The following is a 20397-nucleotide window of genomic DNA, read 5'->3' as shown; positions in this document are numbered from 1 at the left end:
GTGCATCAAACCAGTTTCTTTCTTCTCCTGACTTCTGGCTGTGCTCTTCTACTTCTCCATTGCAAAGAACGCTAGTGGCATACTCATAGAGGGAAAAAGTATAACATGGTTTCAGATGCATCTTCCCCTTTACAAACTACTTTCTGGTGGTAAAGAGAGTGAAAAAGTCGATGTATCTTCAAAGAGCATAGAAAAAGATGGGGGGCACAAGAATGGCATGCAGAGAGCAGCGAAATGGTGATCACAAGCAATTACAACTCTACACAGAATCCATGCAACAGCAGGATAGCGAGGGAGTCAAAATGCCTTCCTCTGACATACTCTGACCTGCACAAGAAAAGGCCCTCTACAATTTCACCTAACACAATTCCAGCCCTCCACACAAGGACAACACACCTCAAGGGATTCCCCTCAAGGGAAATCACCCACTCTACTTCCTGGCACACTTCTCTGCAATGTCTGAACTTTTTCCTTCTCGTTCAACATGTCCCAGAGGAGAAAGAGGGATTCACAACTGATGGAAGGCAATATGCCTCAAATGACATCCAGACCATTTCAACACCACGTATTGTCTCTGGTTAAGGAAGACCTTCAAATCTTGCGTCTTGGAGTCTGGTAAAGGGTCTTCCACAGCAACACTCTGGGACCATTCTCCCTCAGGCTTTGCTTTAGACACCCATGATCCACCATTCTGGGACATGCGTTCTTAACACGAACAGGCATCGCTTCTTCTTCTGTTATGGCAAGCAATGCAGATCCTTTTCAACTTCATCCCTCATATCAGGGAATGGCCAGGTCCCATTCACTGCCATTGCCACATTCATCTCCACCTGATTACATCATTTCCCTTCCCACCCCATGGATCACTCCAGCTTTCACAGACCCTTCCCATCAATCACAGCTACAAAAAATATATATATATTCCAATGGTACCAAATCCATCATGTCTGGCAGACTCTTTGTAATAACTTCTAAGCAGAGCTCTGTGTGAAATGCCACTTCCCTAACAAGGAATACAAATCCACAGTCAGAAAAGCCCAAAGACCCAAATGTCACCTTCATCATTTCTTCTTGACAGGACAATCAAAACACACCAAAACCAAGTTCTCAACAAGAACAAAAACAAAACACTGCACAATGATAATAGCAGGCTTGTCATTGAGCTAATTAAAGGGCTTTCAGTAGTGTCTCCTTGAGAGTCACCACCAGACCGTCTCTTCCTGGCCTGCAGTCCTTCAACAGAATCAAGCAGAGCTGCTTCAAACCAGTAACCAACAGGACTTGCAGAGACCATGACATGACAGCTCTAATGAAAATTGGCATTGATTTCATTCTCTCTGAGAAAAACTGAACAACTGGTTTCAATATGATGTCCCAAAGCAAGAGATGAGGAGATCTTGGAGACACAAATAGAGAGATGCAAATGCCGCCATCAGCTGATTACAGACAGTAGCACAATAATAGGACCAGGCATACATGGACACAACTAGAACAAGTTGAACAGACACAAACGGTGCTCACTGGCCCCATGCCACATTTGCAACAGTGTGTAAGAAGAATAAGACACCAATATTGAGGTACCATAGGTATCAGACATGAGAATGACTTTCCACCATCATGCATGGAGAGAAGATTTCACAGCAGACCCTGTACAGCATGAGAGGTCCACAGAAAGGCCCTGTCCTGGCAGCAGGAGCAGGAATCCAAGCACATCGGCACTTGCCAGGCCCCACGCTGAGGCACAGACCCTGGCCACAGCACTGTTGACACTCGCAGCTCAAGCACCTGATGAGCACTGAGCAGCCGTGGGTCCAGGGGCTGCACCTGGCTGCCACAACCGCTTCTGAGGGGGCAGCCTGGAGTCAGATCTTCTGAAATTGTCCTTGAACAAAATGCCTTGGATGATGCAGAAAAACAGTTCTCTGTTTCTTGCCCCGATCTCCCAGTGTGCTCTTCTACCTCCGTATTCCAAAGCACCCAAAAGGCATACTCATAAAGGGGGAAGTATAACATGCTTCGTACTGCATCATGGCTTTCCAAAACAATCTACTGGTGAAAAAATACTGTACATTTTCAAGGGGCATAGAACACACTTGATCTTTTACACTTGTTCTATTAACAACCCTTTGTGAGAAATAGTAAGACACCAACAGCATGGTGTCAACAGCATCAGCCACTACAACTAAGCAACATCACAAATGGAGAGAAGACTTCAGAGCTGAACCCTGCCACAGAAAGCATCTTTCACAAAAACACCAGGAGAAAAGTGTCTAGGTGCTAAATCTACACAAGAGGAAAATTAACTTCACCACCTGATTACAGTCAATACCCCAAAATAGCACCAGGCATACATGGCTACAAGTAGAATAAGTTAAACAGACACCAACAGTGTTCACCTGCCCCACATCCCATTTCTAAAAGTGTGTGTGAAGGTGCTAAGCACCGATATCATATTATCATCAGCATCTGACAGTACAATGACTTTCCAGAATCACGCATGAAATGAAGACGTCACACCTGACCCCTCGACAATATCTTGACCAAAAAAACACAATGAAAACATTCATCAGCAAGTGTTCAGGTGTTCTAACAACACCAGAGTTTTCCAGAAGAGCCCTGTCCCAACACCAGGAGCAGGGCTCCGGGCACAACAGACCTTGGCAGGACCCGTGCTGGGCCCCATACTCATGTCCTACTGCTGTTCACACTAGCAGTTCGAGCATCTGATGAACACCGAGCTGCCGTGGACCCGGGGCCTGTGCCCAGCTGCCACAACCGATTACAAGGGGGCAGCCAGGAGACGGGGTGGGGAAGGAAAGGGAGGAGAAGCGGGCAAGATTAAAGAGCAAGGACACAGGCAATGAAGAGGGAGAAGACGAGGGGGAGGAAGAGGGCAAGATTAAAGAGCTTCAGAATAAGGCCAGGTCCCATTCAGTGCCATTGCCACATTCACCTCCGCCAGATGACACACTTTCCCTTCCCAACACAATGCTCACTCCAACTTTCACAGACCCTTCCCAGCAATGACAGATCTGAAACCTGCAAAACCCTGCCAATGGTCCCATATGCACAGGGACCATCTTGCAGATTCACTTACAGAACATCAAAACAGGCCAGTGTGCCTCTTTCAAAAAGAGATGTAATGACAGCTAACGTCAATGGGTATTGACTTCATTCTGAGAGATTACAACCCTGTTGGTAAAGGAGTGAGACACAAACATCATGGCATCAGTGTCAGACAGTACAAGAGCTTTACAGCATCCTGCATGGATACAGGACTTCACAGCATCACTTATCCAAAAACATGAGGCCAAGACTGTTCTGCTTTTCCAGCTACACAAGATGTTTCCTAAATGGCCCTGAAGAAAACAATGCAACAACAGTAGGCCCAGCAGTCAGCTACTTCAAGGGCTTTCAATAGTGCCTGCTGCACAGTCACCACCAGACCAACTCTTCCTGGTCTGCAGTCCTTCTTCAGAAACAGTAACATCCAGAAATGTTACTCACCAGTAACCAACAGGATTGGCAGAGACCATGTTGTGATGAAAATCCTTGTAAAATTACTTCCACATCCACACCGTTTCAATGACCAACGTGCCATGAAATATCATCGGAAAACAGAACAGAAGAACTGTTATAGAAAAAAAATAAAAAAGCAAGGGGCAACCTACCGTGCCCGAAGAGTATGGGGAGAGCGAAGGTCCCTTCTCAGCAGAAGCGTTTTCTGCCGCGGGGCCGGGCGGCGGCGGGCAGTTGGGGCTGAAAACCATCAGGTCGCTCTTGCCCGCGCCGTCCGCCACGCACAGGCTCCGGCTCTGGCGCTGCGAGTACGACCAGCTGCCCACCTCGCTGGCGCACACCAGCGTCGCCGGCCCGGGCCCCGCCAGCACGGCCGCCCGCGGCGCCCAGCGCGACGCCCCGTACAGCACCACCGCCAGCAGGAACAGGCTCGACACCGCGCAGATGGCCACCACCAGCCACACGTTCGTCGCCGCCGCCGCCGCCGCCGCGCCGCCCTCCGCGCCCGCCGCCGGCCGCACACCCGCCCCCGACGACGACGCCCCCGCCGCCGCCGCCGCCGCCGACAGCGCCGCCTCGGCGCCCTCCACCAGCGACACACTCAGCGTGGCCGTGGCCGAGCGCGACGGCTCCCCGTGGTCCCGCACCACGATCAGCAGCCTCTGCCGCGGGCCGTCCGCCTCCTCCAGCGCCCGCGCCGTGCTCACCTCGCCGCTGTACAGCCCCACGCGGAACGGGCCCTTGCCCCGCGGCTCCCACAGCTCGTAGCGCAGCCACGCGTTGTAGCCCGAGTCCGCGTCCACCGCGCGGATCTTCGCCACCACCTGCCCCGCCAGCGCCCCCCACGCCGCCCACGCCCACAGCGACCCCGGCGCCGACGCCGACGCCTCGCCCGCAGCCCAGGGCCCCGGCCCGCCGCCGGCAGGCGGCAGCAGCGCCGGCGCGTTGTCGTTCTCGTCCACCACGAACAGCTGCACCGTGGCGTTGCCGCACAGCGGCGGCTCGCCCGCGTCCACCGCACGCACCTCGAACTGCAGCACCTGCAGCTCCTCGTAGTCCAGGGGCCGCAGCGCCCACAGACGCCCGCTCTCCGCGTCCACCGACACGTAGCTCGACGCCGGACGCCACCCCGACCCCGACCCCACGCCCGCGCCGCCCTCCGCCACCGAGTAGCTCACGCGCCCGTTGCCCGCCTCGTCCGGGTCCCGCGCCCACAGCCGCGCCAGCTCCGCGCCCGCCGCGTTGTTCTCCCGCGCCAGCACCGTGTACACGGCCTGCGCGAACGCCGGCGCGTTGTCGTTCACGTCCGACACCGGCACCCGCAGCCCGCGGCTGGCGCGCAGCGGCGGCGCCCCGCCGTCCTCCGCCCGCACCTCCACCTCGTACTCCGACACCCGCTCCCGGTCCAGCGCCTCCCGCAGCACCAGCGAGTACGAGCCCGCGAACGTCGCCACCAGCCCGAACGGCGCCGGCGGCCACACCGCGCAGCGCACCCGCCCGTTCGCCCCCGAGTCCCGGTCCGACACGCTCAGCAGCGCCACCACCGTCCCCACCGACGCGTCCTCGGGCACCGGCACCGACAGCGACGTCACCCACACCTCGGGCGCGTTGTCGTTCACGTCCAGCACCTCCACCACCACCTTGCAGTGACCCGACAGCGGTGGGTTTCCCATGTCCTTTGCATCCACTTGTAGGCGATACAGTCCAACGTCCTCAAAGTCTAAAGAACCTCTCAGATGAATATCTCCGTTCGTTTTGTGAATTTCAAACATGTCTCGTCCGTCCTGAGGAAACAAGCTCTGAAGAGAATACGAGATGTTCCTATTGGAGCCCTCATCTAAATCCGTGGCATTTACTCTGAGCACAAAGCTACCCCGTTCACTATTTTCCGGAAGACGCACTTTATACACTGACTGGTTGAACTGGGGCGCGTTGTCGTTCGCATCCAGCACCGACACCACCAGCTCCACCGTGCCCGTCAGAGACGGCCTGCCCCCATCAGTCGCCGTCAGCACCAGACGGTGCTCGGCCAACGACTCGCGGTCCAGCGGCCTCCTCAACACCAAGAATAACGACTCGGAATCATCCTCTGTTTTTTGCAATTCCAGAGCGAAGTGCTCGCTGGGACTGAGGGTATAGGAGAGCTGCGCGTTGGCTCCGATATCCGCATCCGACGCGCCCTCCAGCGGGAAACGGGATCCCGGCATCGTATTTAATTCCGGGATGCTGAGGTTTTTGGTGGCGGCGGGGAAGAGCGGCGCATTGTCGTTGATGTCGGTGACTTCCACCTCCACGTGGAAGACGCGCAGCGGCCGCTCCAGCAGCACCTCCAGGCGCAGGGCGCAGGGCGCGCTCTTCCCGCACAGCTCCTCCCGGTCCAGCCGCGAGCTCACCACCAGCGCCCCGCTCGCCCCGCTCACCTCCACGCTCGCCCGCCGGCCCTGCGCCACCAGCCGCAGCCGCCGCGCCTCCGCCTCGCCCGCCTCCAGGCCCAGGTCCTGCGCCAGCCGCCCCACCACCGTGCCGCCCTTGGCTTCCTCCGGCACCGAGTAGCGCACCTGCCCGCCGCCCAGCGCCCAGGCCGCCTGCAGCACCAGCACCCGCACCACGGCCCGCACGCACACCACCATGGCCGCCGCCGCCGCCCGCGCCCCGCACGGCTCCCAACGCCGCCGCCGCCGCTCTCCTGCCCGCCCCGCGCCGCTCCCCCCGCGCGCACAGCCGCCCTTCCCGCCGCCCCGGGGCGGAGCCGCCCTCCCGCCGCTCCCGCGCCGTTCCTGAGCCTGCAGCGACACCGTGTGCTCCGACGCCTCACTCGCGCCCGCCGCCGACAGCACGACAGCGACACCGACACCGCCGCGCGGGACAGGACACCCCCGCCACTCGCGGGACACACCACGGACACGGCGCCGACACCCACCCCAGCACAGCCCGAGACAGCAGCGACAACCAGGGGGTAACAGCCCCCCTGCGCCGCCCTCCACACGCCGCTCCCCGCACACCGACTGGCTCCTCCCAGCCCTCGCTTGCTTGCTTTACCGTCTCTCTCCTCCTTTGCTTCTCCTCCATTCTCTCTCTTGCTTGCTTTCCTGCTAGCTTCTTGCTTGAATGTTTTCTTCTGCATGCATACTTCCTTCCTTCTTTCTCCCTTTTTCTTCTTCCACTTCCTCTCTCACTTTTTTCCTTCTTTCACTTTGTTCCTTCATTCTCGCTATTACTTCTTTCCCTTTGTTCCTTCTTTCACTTCTTTCCTTCTTTCTGAACCTTATTTTCTTCTTCATATATCTTCATTCTTTCCCTCTGTTCCTTCCGTATTCCTTTATTTTATTTTTTCATTCCATTTCTTCTTTCTTTTTTATTCCTGTTACTTCCTTTTTTCTTTTACTTCCTTTCAGTCGTCTTTTCAGTGTTTTCTTGCTTGCTTGCTTCCTTCCTTTCTTTCTCGTCTCTCTCCTCCTTTGCTTCTCCTCCATTCTCTCTCTCACTTGCTTTTTTTGCTTGCCTAATTTCTTCTCAATGTCTTCTTTCCAACTTTCACTACTATCCATCTTTCACTTATTTCCTCCTTCCGTCTTTGCTTCTTTGCTTCCTTCCTTTACGTATTTTCCTAAATTTCCTTCCTTTCATTTCTTTCTTGCTTCCTTTCCTTCCTTCTATTTCTCTTTCCTCTTTTGTTTCTATTCCATTCTCAGTCTTGGTTGCTTCTTGCTTGCCTACAATCTTCTCCATGTCTTCCTTCATTCTGTCATGCTTTCTCTCATGTTCTTTCTTCACTCGTTCTCTACCTCTCTTCCAGTTCCTTCGTTCTTTCAGTGACGTCCTTCCTTTTTACTTGTTTCATCCTTTCAGTTACTTCTTTCCTTTTCTCTTACTTCTTTCAGTCATCCTACAGTATCTTCATGCTTTCTTTCTTTCCTTCACTCCTTCAATCCATCTGCTTCTCTTCCTCTCCTCTCCTCTTTACTTTTCTTTTTTTTTTTCTTCCATTCTCAAAATGATTTCCAAATTCTTACACCACTCTTCCAATCAAGATAAGACTTGCTCTAACGCAAGACCTCTTCTTCCTCTTCCTCTCCGCCTTCCATTCTGCTCTGTACAGCATCCTTAGCACTCATGATGGCCATGTCTCCCCAAGGAATTTCTCTGATGAGCCACTGCACACCAAAGGACCTGGATGCCCTCTGCAAACAGGCACCAAGACCTCCATACAGCTCAGGTAAGTCTTTCACTCATTTGATTATATTTTTTTTAACAACTAAAAATACATACATCTGTCTCTCAAAAACATATTTTGCATATGAACAACTTAGCAAGGCTCTGCAGAGCCTCACCTTCTCCCACCACTGCCAGGATCTTCCCCCCTGCACAAACGGCACTCTTAATGTTTTGCACTGGCTCAGCAATCTCTGATGGAAATGGAGAAAGCTGACCTGATAGACTGCATTTACAACAGCTTCTGCTGGAGCAGCCACTCCTCATGCTCAAGGACACAGGAGTCAAAGGCCATCTGACAGACTGCTGCAAATCCAGGTCTATGGTACAGAACAGTGAGATGAAGGAAACGAAGTGGGCAAACAAAAACTAAACTCTACACAGAACCTGGGTAGGCCATGGAACACTGGGCCAGGGATTGACACAACTTGCCTTCCATGGAGACAGAGAGACCTTCACAGGATGAGGCCCTGATCAGCCTCACCTAACTGCAGTGTTCGTCCTTCTCTCAGTAAGGGAACCACGGACGTCCATGTGTCACCTTCAGCACAAGGTACTTTAAGGTCCTCGTCATTCAGTTCCATTGCAAAAAGGGAGGTCATCCCAGGAAAACACCACCTTCCAACAAGTTGCAAGCAAACACAAGGCAAGATTGCCCTGCTCAAGATCACTGTGAGAACATCCAAAATGGCCCGGTCCTACTCAGCACCACTGACATGTTCACCTCCACAAGATATCAGACTTGCTCACCACAACCCAAGGCTGACTCCAGCTTTTGCAGAACCTTCCCATCAATGAAAGCACCACAAAGAAACATACAAACAGAATCACATAGACACTGTCTGTATCACACCCTCTGCAGATGACCCTTCCAAGTTTCTGTGCATCAGCAATCTCATATGCAAACATTACAGGGGGATAAGGAACTGTATTCCTAAAGGTGATGGTGTGACAGCCCCAAAGGCAAAGGGTGCTCATTTCATTTTGTGAAAGGACAACCCAGATGTTGACAAGCAAAGCACTCTTATGGATAACATCAACTCTTTGCATGTATGTATTACATCTTTCAATGAAAAGTTATGGGGCTTTTGAAGGAGGTGGTTGCGACTGTCAATGTTGAAAGCACAGGAAATCAGGACACCGTATGTCAAACCATTTCTCTGCTCATGAACAAAAGGACATAATTAGGCAAAGACGAGAGCACAATTGTTTCACGTGCCTCTGTGGAATGCATTTCTGAGCAATGTGTCAACATCACAACACCAGCAGCTCTACAGTTTCAGGCATCTTTCTGGAACCCCACATACCAAGAAGATTTCACAAGGTCCCCACCCCAAAAAAAAAAAAAAAAAAAAAACCAAAAAAAACACAACCAACCAAAGACATTTTCATTTGAAAGGTTTCAAGGGCACACTGTATGACAAAGAATAGTGCCTGCAGGATCACCATCACCACCCTTCATGTCTTGCACTCCTTATGCAATCTCAGGTGTAAATAAAACAGCAGTTGTTGACCTCATGTCATGACAGATCGAAGCAAAATCGGTATTGGTTTTATTCTGTTAGAGAAAACCTCAGATACTGAACAACTAGCCTCAGTAAGATGTTCCAAACCAGGAGCTGAGGACCTCCTAGATGCATGCCAACAGAGACGTGAAAATTAAACAAGAAAAAATACTAATAATAAGGGGATTACACATAAGGGGACTGTAAGTCCGTAAAACCAACAGCAGTAGCATACAAGAAGAACGAGTCGAACAAACACCAATGGTGTTCGCCTATCTCATGTTTCTTTACAAGGCCTGTGTGTGAAGGAGCAAGACTCCAACATCGCTGTATCATGAGCATTGGACAACCCACCAACTGCACCCAGCTGCAATGACCATGAGCTGGGCACAAGGAAACAATCACACTACATTTACCAGCACTCCAAGGACACAAGACAGGCCAGTCACCAGAGAATGCATACAACTGGCACAGTCAGATCCTCTGAAGCCATCCTCCAATAAAACACCTTGGCTCGTGCATCAAACCAGTTTCTTTCTTCTCCTGACTTCTGGCTGTGCTCTTCTACCTCTCTATTGCAAAGCACACTAGTGGCATACTCATAGAGGGAAAAAGTATAACATGGTTTCAGATGCATCTTCCCCTTTACAAACTACTTTCTGGTGGTAAAGAGAGTGAAAAAGTCGATGTATCTTCAAAGAGCATAGAAAAAGATGGGGGGCACAAGAAGGGCATGCAGAGAGCAGCGAAATGGTGATCACAAGAAATTAAAACTCTACACAGAATCCATGCAACAGCAGGATAGCGAGGGAGTCAAAATGCCTTCCTCTGACATACTCTGACCTGCACAAGACAAGGCCCTCTGCAATTTCATCTAACACAATTCCAGCCCTCCACACAAGGACAACACACCTCAAGGGATTCCCCTCAAGGGAAATCACCCACTCTACTTCCTGGCCCACTTCTCTGCAATGTCTGAACTTTTTCCTTCTCGTTCAACATGTCCCAGAGGAGAAAGAGGGATTCACAACTGATGGAAGGCAATATGCCTCAAATGACATCCAGACCATTTCGACACCACTTATTGTCTCAGTTTAAGGAAGACCTTCAAATCTTGTGTCTTGGAGTCTGGGAAAGGGTCTTCCACAGCAACACTCTGGGACCATTCTCCCTCAGGCTTTGCTTTAGACACCCATGATCCACCATTCTGGGACATACATTCTTAACATGAAAAGGCATCGCTTCTTCTTCTGTTATGGCAAGCAATGCAGATCCTTTTCAACTTCATCACTCACATCAGGGAATGGCCAGGTCCCATTCGCTGCCATTGCCACATTCATCTCCACCTGATTACATCATTTCCCTTCCCACCCCATGGATCACTCCAGCATTCACAGACCCTTTTCATCAATCACAGCTACAAAAAAAATATATATTCCAATGGTACCAAATCCATCATGTCTGGCAGACTCTGTAATAACTTCTAAGCAGGGCTCTGTGTGAAATGTCACTTTCCTAATAAGGAATACAAATCCACAGTCAGAAAAGCCCAAAGACCCAAATGTCACCTTCATCATTTCTTCTTGACAGGACAATCAAAACACACAAAAACAAAGTTCTCAACAAGAACAAAACCAAAACACTGCACAATGATAATAGCAGGCTTGTCATTCAGCTAATTAAAAGGCTTTCAATAGTGCCTGCTGGAAAGTCACCACCAGACCGTCTCTTCCTGGCCTGCAGTCCTTCAACAGAATCAAGCAGAGCTGCTTCAAACCAGTAACCAACAGGACTTGCAGAGACCATGACATGACAGCTCTAATGAAAATTGGCATTGATTTCATTCTCTCTGAGAAAAACTGAACAACTGGTTTCAATATGATGTCCCAAAGCAAGAGATGAGGAGATCTTGGAGACACAAATAGAGAGATGCAAATGCCGCCACCAGCTGATTACAGACAGTAGCACAATAATAGGAACAGGCATACATGGACACAACTAGAACAAGTTGAACAGACACAAATGGTGCTCACCAGCCCCCTGTCACATTTGTAACAGTTTGTAAGAGGAATAAGACACCAATATTGAAGTACCATAGGTATCAGACATGAGAATGACTTTCCACCACCATGCATGGAGAAAAGATTTCACAGCAGACCCTGTATAGCATGAGAGGTCCACAGAAAGGCCCTGTCCTGGCAGCAGGAGCAGGAATCCAAGCACATCGGCACTTGCCAGGCCCCACACTGGGGCACAGACCCTGGCCACAGCACTGCCGGCACTCGCAGCTCAAGCACCTGATGAGCACCGAGCAGCAATGGGCCCAGGGGCTGCACCCGACTGGCACAACCGCTTCTGAGGGGACAGCCTGGAGTCAGATCTTCTGAAATTGTCCTTGAACAAAATACCTTGGATGATGCAGAAAAACAGTTCTCTGTTTCTTGCCCCGATCTCCTGGTGTGCTCTTCTACCTCCGTATTCCAAAGCACCCAAAAGGCATACTCATAAAAGGGGAAGTATAACGTGCTTCATACTGCATCATGGCTTTCCAAAACAATCTACTGGTGAAATAAATATTGTACATTTTCAAGGGGCATAGAATACACTTCATCTTTTACACTTCTTCTATTAACAACCCTTTGTGAGAAGTAGTAAGACACCAACAGCATGGTGTCAATAGCATCAACCACTACAACTAAGCAACATCACAAATGGAGAGAAGACTTCAAAGCTGAACCCTGACACAGAAAGCATCTTTCACAAAAACACCAGGAGAAAAGTGTCCAGGTGCTAAATCTACACAAGAGGAAAATTAACTTCACCACCTGATTACAGACAATACCCCAAAATAGCACCAGGCATACATGGCCACAAGTAGAATAAGTTAAACAGGCACCAACAGTGTTCACCTGCCCCACATCCCATTTCTAAAAGTGTGTGTGAAGGTGCAAGGCACCAATATCATATTATCATCAGCATCTGACAGTACAATGACTTTCCAGCATCACGCATGAAATGAAGACGTCACACCTGACCCCTCGACAATATCTTGACCAAAAACCTAATGAAAACATTCGTCAGCAAGTGTTCAGGTGTTCTAACAACACTAGAGTTTTCCAGAAGAGCCCTGTCCCAACACCAGGAGCAGGACTCCGGGCACAACAGCCCTTGGCAGGACCCGCGCTGGGCCCCAGACTCATGTCCTACTGCTGTTCGCACTAACAGCTCGAGCATCTGATGAACACCTATCCGCCGTGGACCCAGGGGCTGTGTCCGGCTGCCACAACCAATTCCAAGGGGGCGGCCAGGAGATGGGGTGGGGAAGGAAAGGGAGGAGAAGAGGGCAAGCTTAAAGAGCAAGGACACAGACAATGAAGGGAGAGAAGATGAGGGGGAGGAAGAGGGCAAGATTAAAGAGCTTCAGAATAAGATCAGGTCCCATTCAGTGCCATTGCCACATTTACCTCTGCCAGGTGACACACTTTCCCTCTCCAACACAACGCTCACTCCAACTTTCACACACCCTTCCCAGCAATGACAGATCTGAAACCTGCAAAACCCTGCCAATGGCCCCATATAAACAAGGACCATCTTGCAGATTTACTTGCAGATTCACTGAAAGAACATCAAAATAGGCCAGTGTGCCTCTTTCAAACAGAGATGTAATGACAGCTAACATCAATGGGTATTGACTTCATTCTGAGAGATGACAACCCTGTTGGTGAAGGAGTGAGACACAAACATCATGGCATCAGTGTTAGACGGTGCAATAGCTTTACAGCATCCTGCATGGGTAGAGGACTTCACAGCATCACTTATCCGAAAACATAAGGCCAAGACTGTTCTACTCTTCCAGCTACACAAAGTGTTTCCTGAATGGCCCTGAAGAAAACAACGTAACAACAGTAGGCCCAGCAGTCAGCTACTTAAAGGGCTTTCAATAGTGCCTACTGCAAAGTCACCACCAGACCAACTCTTCCTGGACTGCAGCCCTACAAAACTCTTGAAAAGAAATGCTACAAACGAATAACTAACAGGATTTGCAGAGACCATGTTGTGATCAAACTCCTTGTAAAATTACTTCCACATCCACATCGTTTCAATGACATACGTACCGCGAAATATCATCGGAAAACATAACAGAAGAAGTAGAAATAAAATGAAAAAGAAGGGGCAACCTACCGTGCCTGAGGAGTATGGGGAGAGCGAAGGTCCCTTCTCGGCAGAAGCGTTTTCTGCCGCGGGGCCGGGCGGCGGCGGGCAGTTGGGGCTGAAAACCATCAGGTCGCTCTTGCCCGCGCCGTCCGCCACGCACAGGCTCCGGCTCTGGCGCTGCGAGTACGACCAGCTGCCCACCTCGCTGGCGCACACCAGCGTCGCCGGCCCGGGCCCCGCCAGCACGGCCGCCCGCGGCGCCCAGCGCGACGCCCCGTACAGCACCACCGCCAGCAGGAACAGGCTCGACACCGCGCAGATGGCCACCACCAGCCACACGTTCGTCGCCGCCGCCGCCGCCGCCGCGCCGCCCTCCGCGCCCGCCGCCGGCCGCACACCCGCCCCCGACGACGACGCCCCCGCCGCCGCCGCCGCCGCCGACAGCGCCGCCTCGGCGCCCTCCACCAGCGACACGCTCAGCGTGGCCGTGGCCGAGCGCGACGGCTCCCCGTGGTCCCGCACCACGATCAGCAGCCTCTGCCGCGGGCCGTCCGCCTCCTCCAGCGCCCGCGCCGTGCTCACCTCGCCGCTGTACAGCCCCACGCGGAACGGGCCCTTGCCCCGCGGCTCCCACAGCTCGTAGCGCAGCCACGCGTTGTAGCCCGAGTCCGCGTCCACCGCGCGGATCTTCGCCACCACCTGCCCCGCCGGCGCCCCCCACGCCGCCCACGCCCACAGCGACCCCGGCGCCGACGCCGACGCCTCGCCCGCAGCCCAGGGCCCCGGCCCGCCGCCGGCAGGCGGCAGCAGCGCCGGCGCGTTGTCGTTCTCGTCCACCACGAACAGCTGCACCGTGGCGTTGCCGCACAGCGGCGGCTCGCCCGCGTCCACCGCACGCACCTCGAACTGCAGCACCTGCAGCTCCTCGTAGTCCAGGGGCCGCAGCGCCCACAGACGCCCGCTCTCCGCGTCCACCGACACGTAGCTCGACGCCGGACGCCACCCCGACCCCGACCCCGACCCCGCGCCCGCGCCCGCGCCGCCCTCCGCCACCGAGTAGCTCACGCGCCCGTTGCCCGCCTCGTCCGGATCCCGCGCCCACAGCCGCGCCAGCTCCGCGCCCGCCGCGTTGTTCTCCCGCGCCAGCACCGTGTACACGGCCTGCGCGAACGCCGGCGCGTTGTCGTTCACGTCCGACACCGGCACCCGCAGCCCGCGGCTGGCGCGCAGCGGCGGCGCCCCGCCGTCCTCCGCCCGCACCTCCACCTCGTACTCCGACACCCGCTCCCGGTCCAGCGCCTCCCGCAGCACCAGCGAGTACGAGCCCGCGAACGTCGCCACCAGCCCGAACGGCGCCGGCGGCCACACCGCGCAGCGCACCCGCCCGTTCGCCCCCGAGTCCCGGTCCGACACGCTCAGCAGCGCCACCACCGTCCCCACCGACGCGTCCTCGGGCACCGGCACCGACAGCGACGTCACCCACACCTCGGGCGCGTTGTCGTTCACGTCCAGCACCTCCACCACCACCTTGCAGTGACCCGACAGCGGGGGCGTCCCTTTGTCTTGCGCCTTCACGTGTAGCTCATATAAAGACACTTTCTCAAAATCCATCGAACCCGTCAGTCGGATTTCTCCGCTCTTTGCATCGATGCTAAAAATCCCAGAGGCAGATGAAGGATTAGAGTTAGCGATCTTGTACATCATTTCCTGATTAATTCCTTCGTCCGGGTCGGTGGCACACACTCGCGCCACAAGTGTCCCTTCTGAGGCGTCTTCAGACAAACGCGCATTGTACACTGACTGGTTGAACTTTGGCGCGTTGTCGTTCACATCCAGCACCGACACCACCAGCTCCGCCGTGCCCGTCAATGCCGGCCTGCCCCCATCAATCGCCGTCAGCACCAGACGGTGCTCGGCCAATGATTCGCGGTCCAGACCTTTCCTCAATACAAGAAAAAGGGATTTGCTGCGCAAGTCACTATTTTCTTCCTCTATTCCGAAGTGCTCGCTGGGGCTGAGGGTGTAGGAGAGCTGCGCGTTGGCTCCGATATCTGCATCCGACGCGCCCTCCAGCGGGAAACGGGAATCGGGAAGCGAGTTTTCCGATAAACTAAGGTTTACCAGAGCGGCGGGGAAGAGCGGCGCATTGTCGTTGATGTCGGTGACCTCCACCTCCACGTGGAAGACGCGCAGCGGCCGCTCCAGCAGCACCTCCAGGCGCAGGGCGCAGGGCGCGCTCTTCCCGCACAGCTCCTCCCGGTCCAGCCGCGAGCTCACCACCAGCGCCCCGCTCGCCCCGCTCACCTCCACGCTCGCCCGCCGGCCCTGCGCCACCAGCCGCAGCCGCCGCGCCTCCGCCTCGCCCGCCTCCAGGCCCAGGTCCTGCGCCAGCCGCCCCACCACCGTGCCGCCCTTGGCTTCCTCCGGCACCGAGTAGCGCACCTGCCCGCCGCCCAGCGCCCAGGCCGCCTGCAGCACCAGCACCCGCACCACGGCCCGCACGCACACCACCATGGCCGCCGCCGCCGCCCGCGCCCCGCACGGCTCCCAACGCCGCCGCCGCCGCTCTCCTGCCCGCCCCGCGCCGCTCCCCCCGCGCGCACAGCCGCCCTTCCCGCCGCCCCGGGGCGGAGCCGCCCTCCCGCCGCTCCCGCGCCGTTCCTGAGCCTGCAGCGACACCGTGTGCTCCGACGCCTCACTCGCGCCCGCCGCCGACAGCACGACAGCGACACCGACACCGCCGCGCGGGACAGGACACCCCCGCCACTCGCGGGACACACCACGGACACGGCGCCGACACCCACCCCAGCACAGCCCGAGACAGCTCCTCGCACACTGACTGGCTTCCAGCCTTGCTAGCTTGCTTTCCCGTCTCTCTCCTCCTTTGCTTCTCCTCCATTCTCTCTCTTGCTTGCTTTCCTGCTTGCTTCTTGCTTGAATGCTTTCTTCTGCATGCATACTTCTTTCCTTCTTTCTCCCTTTTTCTTCTTCCACTTCTTTCCTTCTCGCACTTTTTTCCTTCTTTCACTTTGTTCCTTCATTCTCGCTATTACTTCTTTCCCTTTCTTCCTTCTTTCACTTCTTTCCTTCTTTCTGAACCTTATTTCCTTCTTCATATATCTTCATTCTTTCTCTCTGTTCCTTCGTTATTTGTATTTTTTTTATTCGATTTCTGCTTCCTTTTTTTTTTTTTTTAGTCCTATGTTACTTCGTTTTTTCTTTTACTTCCTTTCAGTCTTTCAGTTCCTTCTTTTATTCTTACAACTTCTTCCTGGTTTTCTTCTTTCCTTCACTCCTTCTATCCATCTGTTTTTCTTCCTCTCCTCTTTAATATTCATGTTTCTCTTCCCTGCATTAACCTTCTTAACCTTTCCCTTTGGAGGCACCTTTGCCTCCTTGTCCTATTTTCTTCTTCCTTCACTTTTTTTTTTTCTTTTTCCCACTCTGTCAAAACGCTGTCCAAATGCCTACACCACCCTCACCATCAAGCACAGACATGACCTCAGGCAAGCTCTCTTCGCCTTCCTCACAGCCTTCCATTCAGCTCCGTATAGTGTCCCTCAGCACTCACGAGGATGACATCCCCTCGGGAATTACTCCTCCAGAGAACTCGCTCTACTCCTCTCAATAGGCTACTGCAGAGCAGGATGCCCACTGCAAGCAGGTTCCAAGGACACAGTTCAGGTAAGTCTTTCATTTAATAGCTCAGATCCACCATAACCCAGCATGAAAATTCTCCAAGAAGGGGTAAAGCATGAGGCAAATGCAGATCTGCCACGCAACCACACACTCCAAGGAAGGCTCTTTGGTGCAGCTCACTTGCCAACCACAAGCCAAACGGTGAGCTCTTGCTTAGCTTTTCAGGTACACATCCACTGCCAGAACATTCCAGCAGCAAGAACCTCAGGACACAGAGCAATTACTCCCACCAGAAACATCTCCTCCATAACAAGAGCCAACCATCACAAAACCCAGCAACTCCACGAAGGTAACACCACTGCTTTTTCACTGAAACAAAACACCTCAACCAGCAACACATGCCCCCAGAGAAAAGCAGAAGTATTCCTCCTCTACATGTCTTTCCTGACACCTGCTCACACTGAGCTGGAAAGCAATAGGAAAGGAATGAGATCAAGCAACAGGACTCTGCTGCTCCACACCTAAAGACATTATCCAGGCTACTTTCCGTCCATCCAACATAAACATATTGCAGTTAAATAGCAGGAACTCGTGCATTGCCCTTTTGAATACATCTTCTCGGAGTACGAGCCACTTACCTGTAAGATCAGTGCTTACTTGTTTAGAAAAAGAAGCATTTCCATGAGAAGAGAATGGCCTATAAAGCACAATTTCTTTAAAAGTTATCACAGATTTCTGGGGAGGCTGGATGGAAAAATTTCCTTCAGCTATGTGACACCTTGGAAGTCACTGGACACCATGCACTGCTTCCAATACACACGCTCATTTTTGGAATGAGCCGTATTACAAGAGATGCACCATCTCGACCAAGGCCAACTATGCAAGTGCACAGACTCAGGGGGCAAGTCGAGTGCACAAAGATTACACCCACCCCATCATGTCTCCTTAGAAATTGCCTCTATTCCTGAAGTCAGATAGACACCAGGGGAAAGAACTCTTGCCACTGGGAGAAACTGTTCTCCCCATTGGTACCCATGTATTCACCAGAAGGCTCCAAGACTACAGGCATTCCCCAGGCAATGTTCAGTCCATCCAAACAAATGAGAACACAACTGAAAAGCAGAAAATACATACTTTTGTCTCTCAAAAACATATTCTTTGCAGGTGAATGAGTGACCTGCAGCATCAGTGATTACTTGCTCAGGAAAACAAACAGATTATAGGATGGGGAACTGGTTTAAAAGAGAAATTCTCATTTAAAGTTATCAGTGTATTTCTAGGGAAGCTAGGCTGAACAGAAATAAACAAGGAAGCTTTCATGCAGGAGAGAAGAAAACCAAAGGATCTCATTCCAACTCATCAAAACAAAACCTTCGCCAACATCATAAACACAGAGGGCACTTCTTCCCCTCTCCCCACTTCTTGGCAAAGGCCACACTCCAGCTTCCACCCAGCATCACCATTTCACACGCACAAGGCTCATTTCTCACTCAACACCATCCTGCCCATTGCCAAATGCCCGCCCACACTCCATGCTGCTTCCAAAATCACTGCCACAACACCTAGACAATGCTCCACCCCAACAATACAATCAAGCTCCAAATCCAACTCTGAGCATCACAATCGCCTTCTCCCACCACTGCCAGGATCTTCCACCCTGCACAAATGACACTCACAACGATTAACACTGGCTCAGTAATCTCAAATGGAAATGGTGAAAGCAGGCCTGATGGACATTTACACAGCTTCTGCTGGAGCAGCCACTCCTCATGCTCAGGAACACAGGAATCAAAGGCCATCTGACAGACCACTGAAATCCAGGCCTATGGTACAGAACAATGAGATGAAGGAAAACCAAGTGGACAGACAAAAATAAAACTCTAAGTAGAGCCTGGGAAGGCCCTTGAACACCAGGACAGGAATTGACCCAAATTGCCTTCCTTGGAGACAGACAGACCTTCACAGGATGAGGACCTCACCAGCCTCATCTAACTGCAGTGTTCTTCCCGCTCTCAGCAAGGAAACCACGGACGGCCATGTGCCACCTTTAACACGAGGTACCTTAAGATCCTATCACATGGGAAGCAAGAGGCAGACCTGAAAGCCAATGACATGCTCTGAACGACAACCTCCACTCTCAACAGTGCAGAAGCCAGCACCCACACTCACAGCCAACTGTCCAAGTGTCTTCTCTGGCACTTGAGACTCAGCAGACTATATCTAATCCGTTATTACCAACAGATTTCCAATATGACAGAAATAAAATAGCAGAGTGGGGATTCGGACATTTTCATTACAGGAGAGAAGAAAACCAAAGGATCCCATCCCACTTCATTGGACCACAAGGTCTGGACAACACTGAGAATACAAACAGCACTTCTTCCTGTCCCTTCCAACAATACGAGCAGAGGGAATATCTTGGGGAACTTCCGACAATTTGGGAAGGATTGTCAGTCGTGGGAAAAGGTCCTGCCTGAGCAACAATACTCCACATTCAGGCAGACATGATTAAAGGCACCAATGACAGATGTCTTCACAAGCAGGAATGCCACAAGAACAACGGGGAGTGAGGACATGCAGAACTTGACTGCACAGGGCCCTCACGAAGCTCATCGTTCTTCACACATGGCCTTCACATCCCCATTTGCTTCCTTTGAGGCCCCCCAGGTCCCATCCTACATAAACCACACTGCCATGCTCTCAGCTTACTCAAGCTTCATCCATATGCAAGAAGGGGATCCTCGGAGAAAACATCAGGCAAAGCCTCCAAGCACAGACCAAGGCAGTTGTGTGGCAGCATGAATAACACACTGCCTCTCATCCTCAGAAAGAGATCACAGATGAATTTCTGGGAATTTAGAGAGGCTCCTAGCTGAGGAGCACAGAGTGCCAGGCCTCGTCTCCGTGTCATCTTCTGGCATATTCTGTCCTGCACCCTGGGAAATCAGATCTCCAGGAGAGTATTTCCAAACCAGGAACTGAGGAGCTCTTAGATTCACACCAGCACAGATAGAAAGCTTCAAAAAACATCATTAGGGTATTACCACCCCACCAACTAAATAACAAACATTAAAACCATTTTTCGTACAAAGGTTTCAAGTATGAACTGAATGCAAAAGAATAATGCCTACAGGACCACCACCACGTTCCATATCATCCACTGCTTCAGCAATCTCAGGTAGAAATGCTGCACACCAGTAAGAAACAGGATTTCGGGAGCCCATGTTGTGAAAGCACTAAGCACAATCTGCACTGATTTTATTCTATCAGAAAATATATATATATATGTATATATAATAATATATTATATATATTATTATATATATATTTATATAATTATATATATATATATATATATATATATATA

General features: G+C 52.4%; 2 protein-coding genes across 2 annotated transcripts in view; both read right to left on the bottom strand.

Annotated features, from left to right (window-relative positions):
- The window catches only part of LOC137864538 (protocadherin alpha-C2-like), a 146493-nt gene extending 139625 nt beyond the window's left edge, over positions 1–6868 (bottom strand). Inside the window, exon 1 of the mRNA XM_068698704.1 lies at positions 3672–6868. Coding sequence (XP_068554805.1) covers positions 3672–6149 — 2478 coding nt within the window. The 5' untranslated portion in view covers positions 6150–6868. The remainder of the gene's footprint in view (positions 1–3671) is intronic.
- A 331-nt stretch (positions 6869–7199) lies between these two features.
- On the bottom strand, positions 7200–20289 carry LOC137864543 (protocadherin alpha-2-like). Its single transcript, XM_068698710.1, has one exon. It carries the CDS (start codon positions 16347–16349, stop codon positions 13314–13316), a length of 3036 nt encoding a protein of 1011 aa, XP_068554811.1. The 5' UTR covers positions 16350–20289; the 3' UTR covers positions 7200–13313.
- Between the last annotated feature and the right edge of the window lie 108 nt (positions 20290–20397).

The sequence above is a fragment of the Anas acuta genome, chromosome 14 (genome assembly GCF_963932015.1).
Source record: "Anas acuta chromosome 14, bAnaAcu1.1, whole genome shotgun sequence".
NCBI lineage: Eukaryota > Metazoa > Chordata > Aves > Anseriformes > Anatidae > Anas > Anas acuta.
This window is presented reverse-complemented; position numbering and strand designations above follow the sequence as displayed.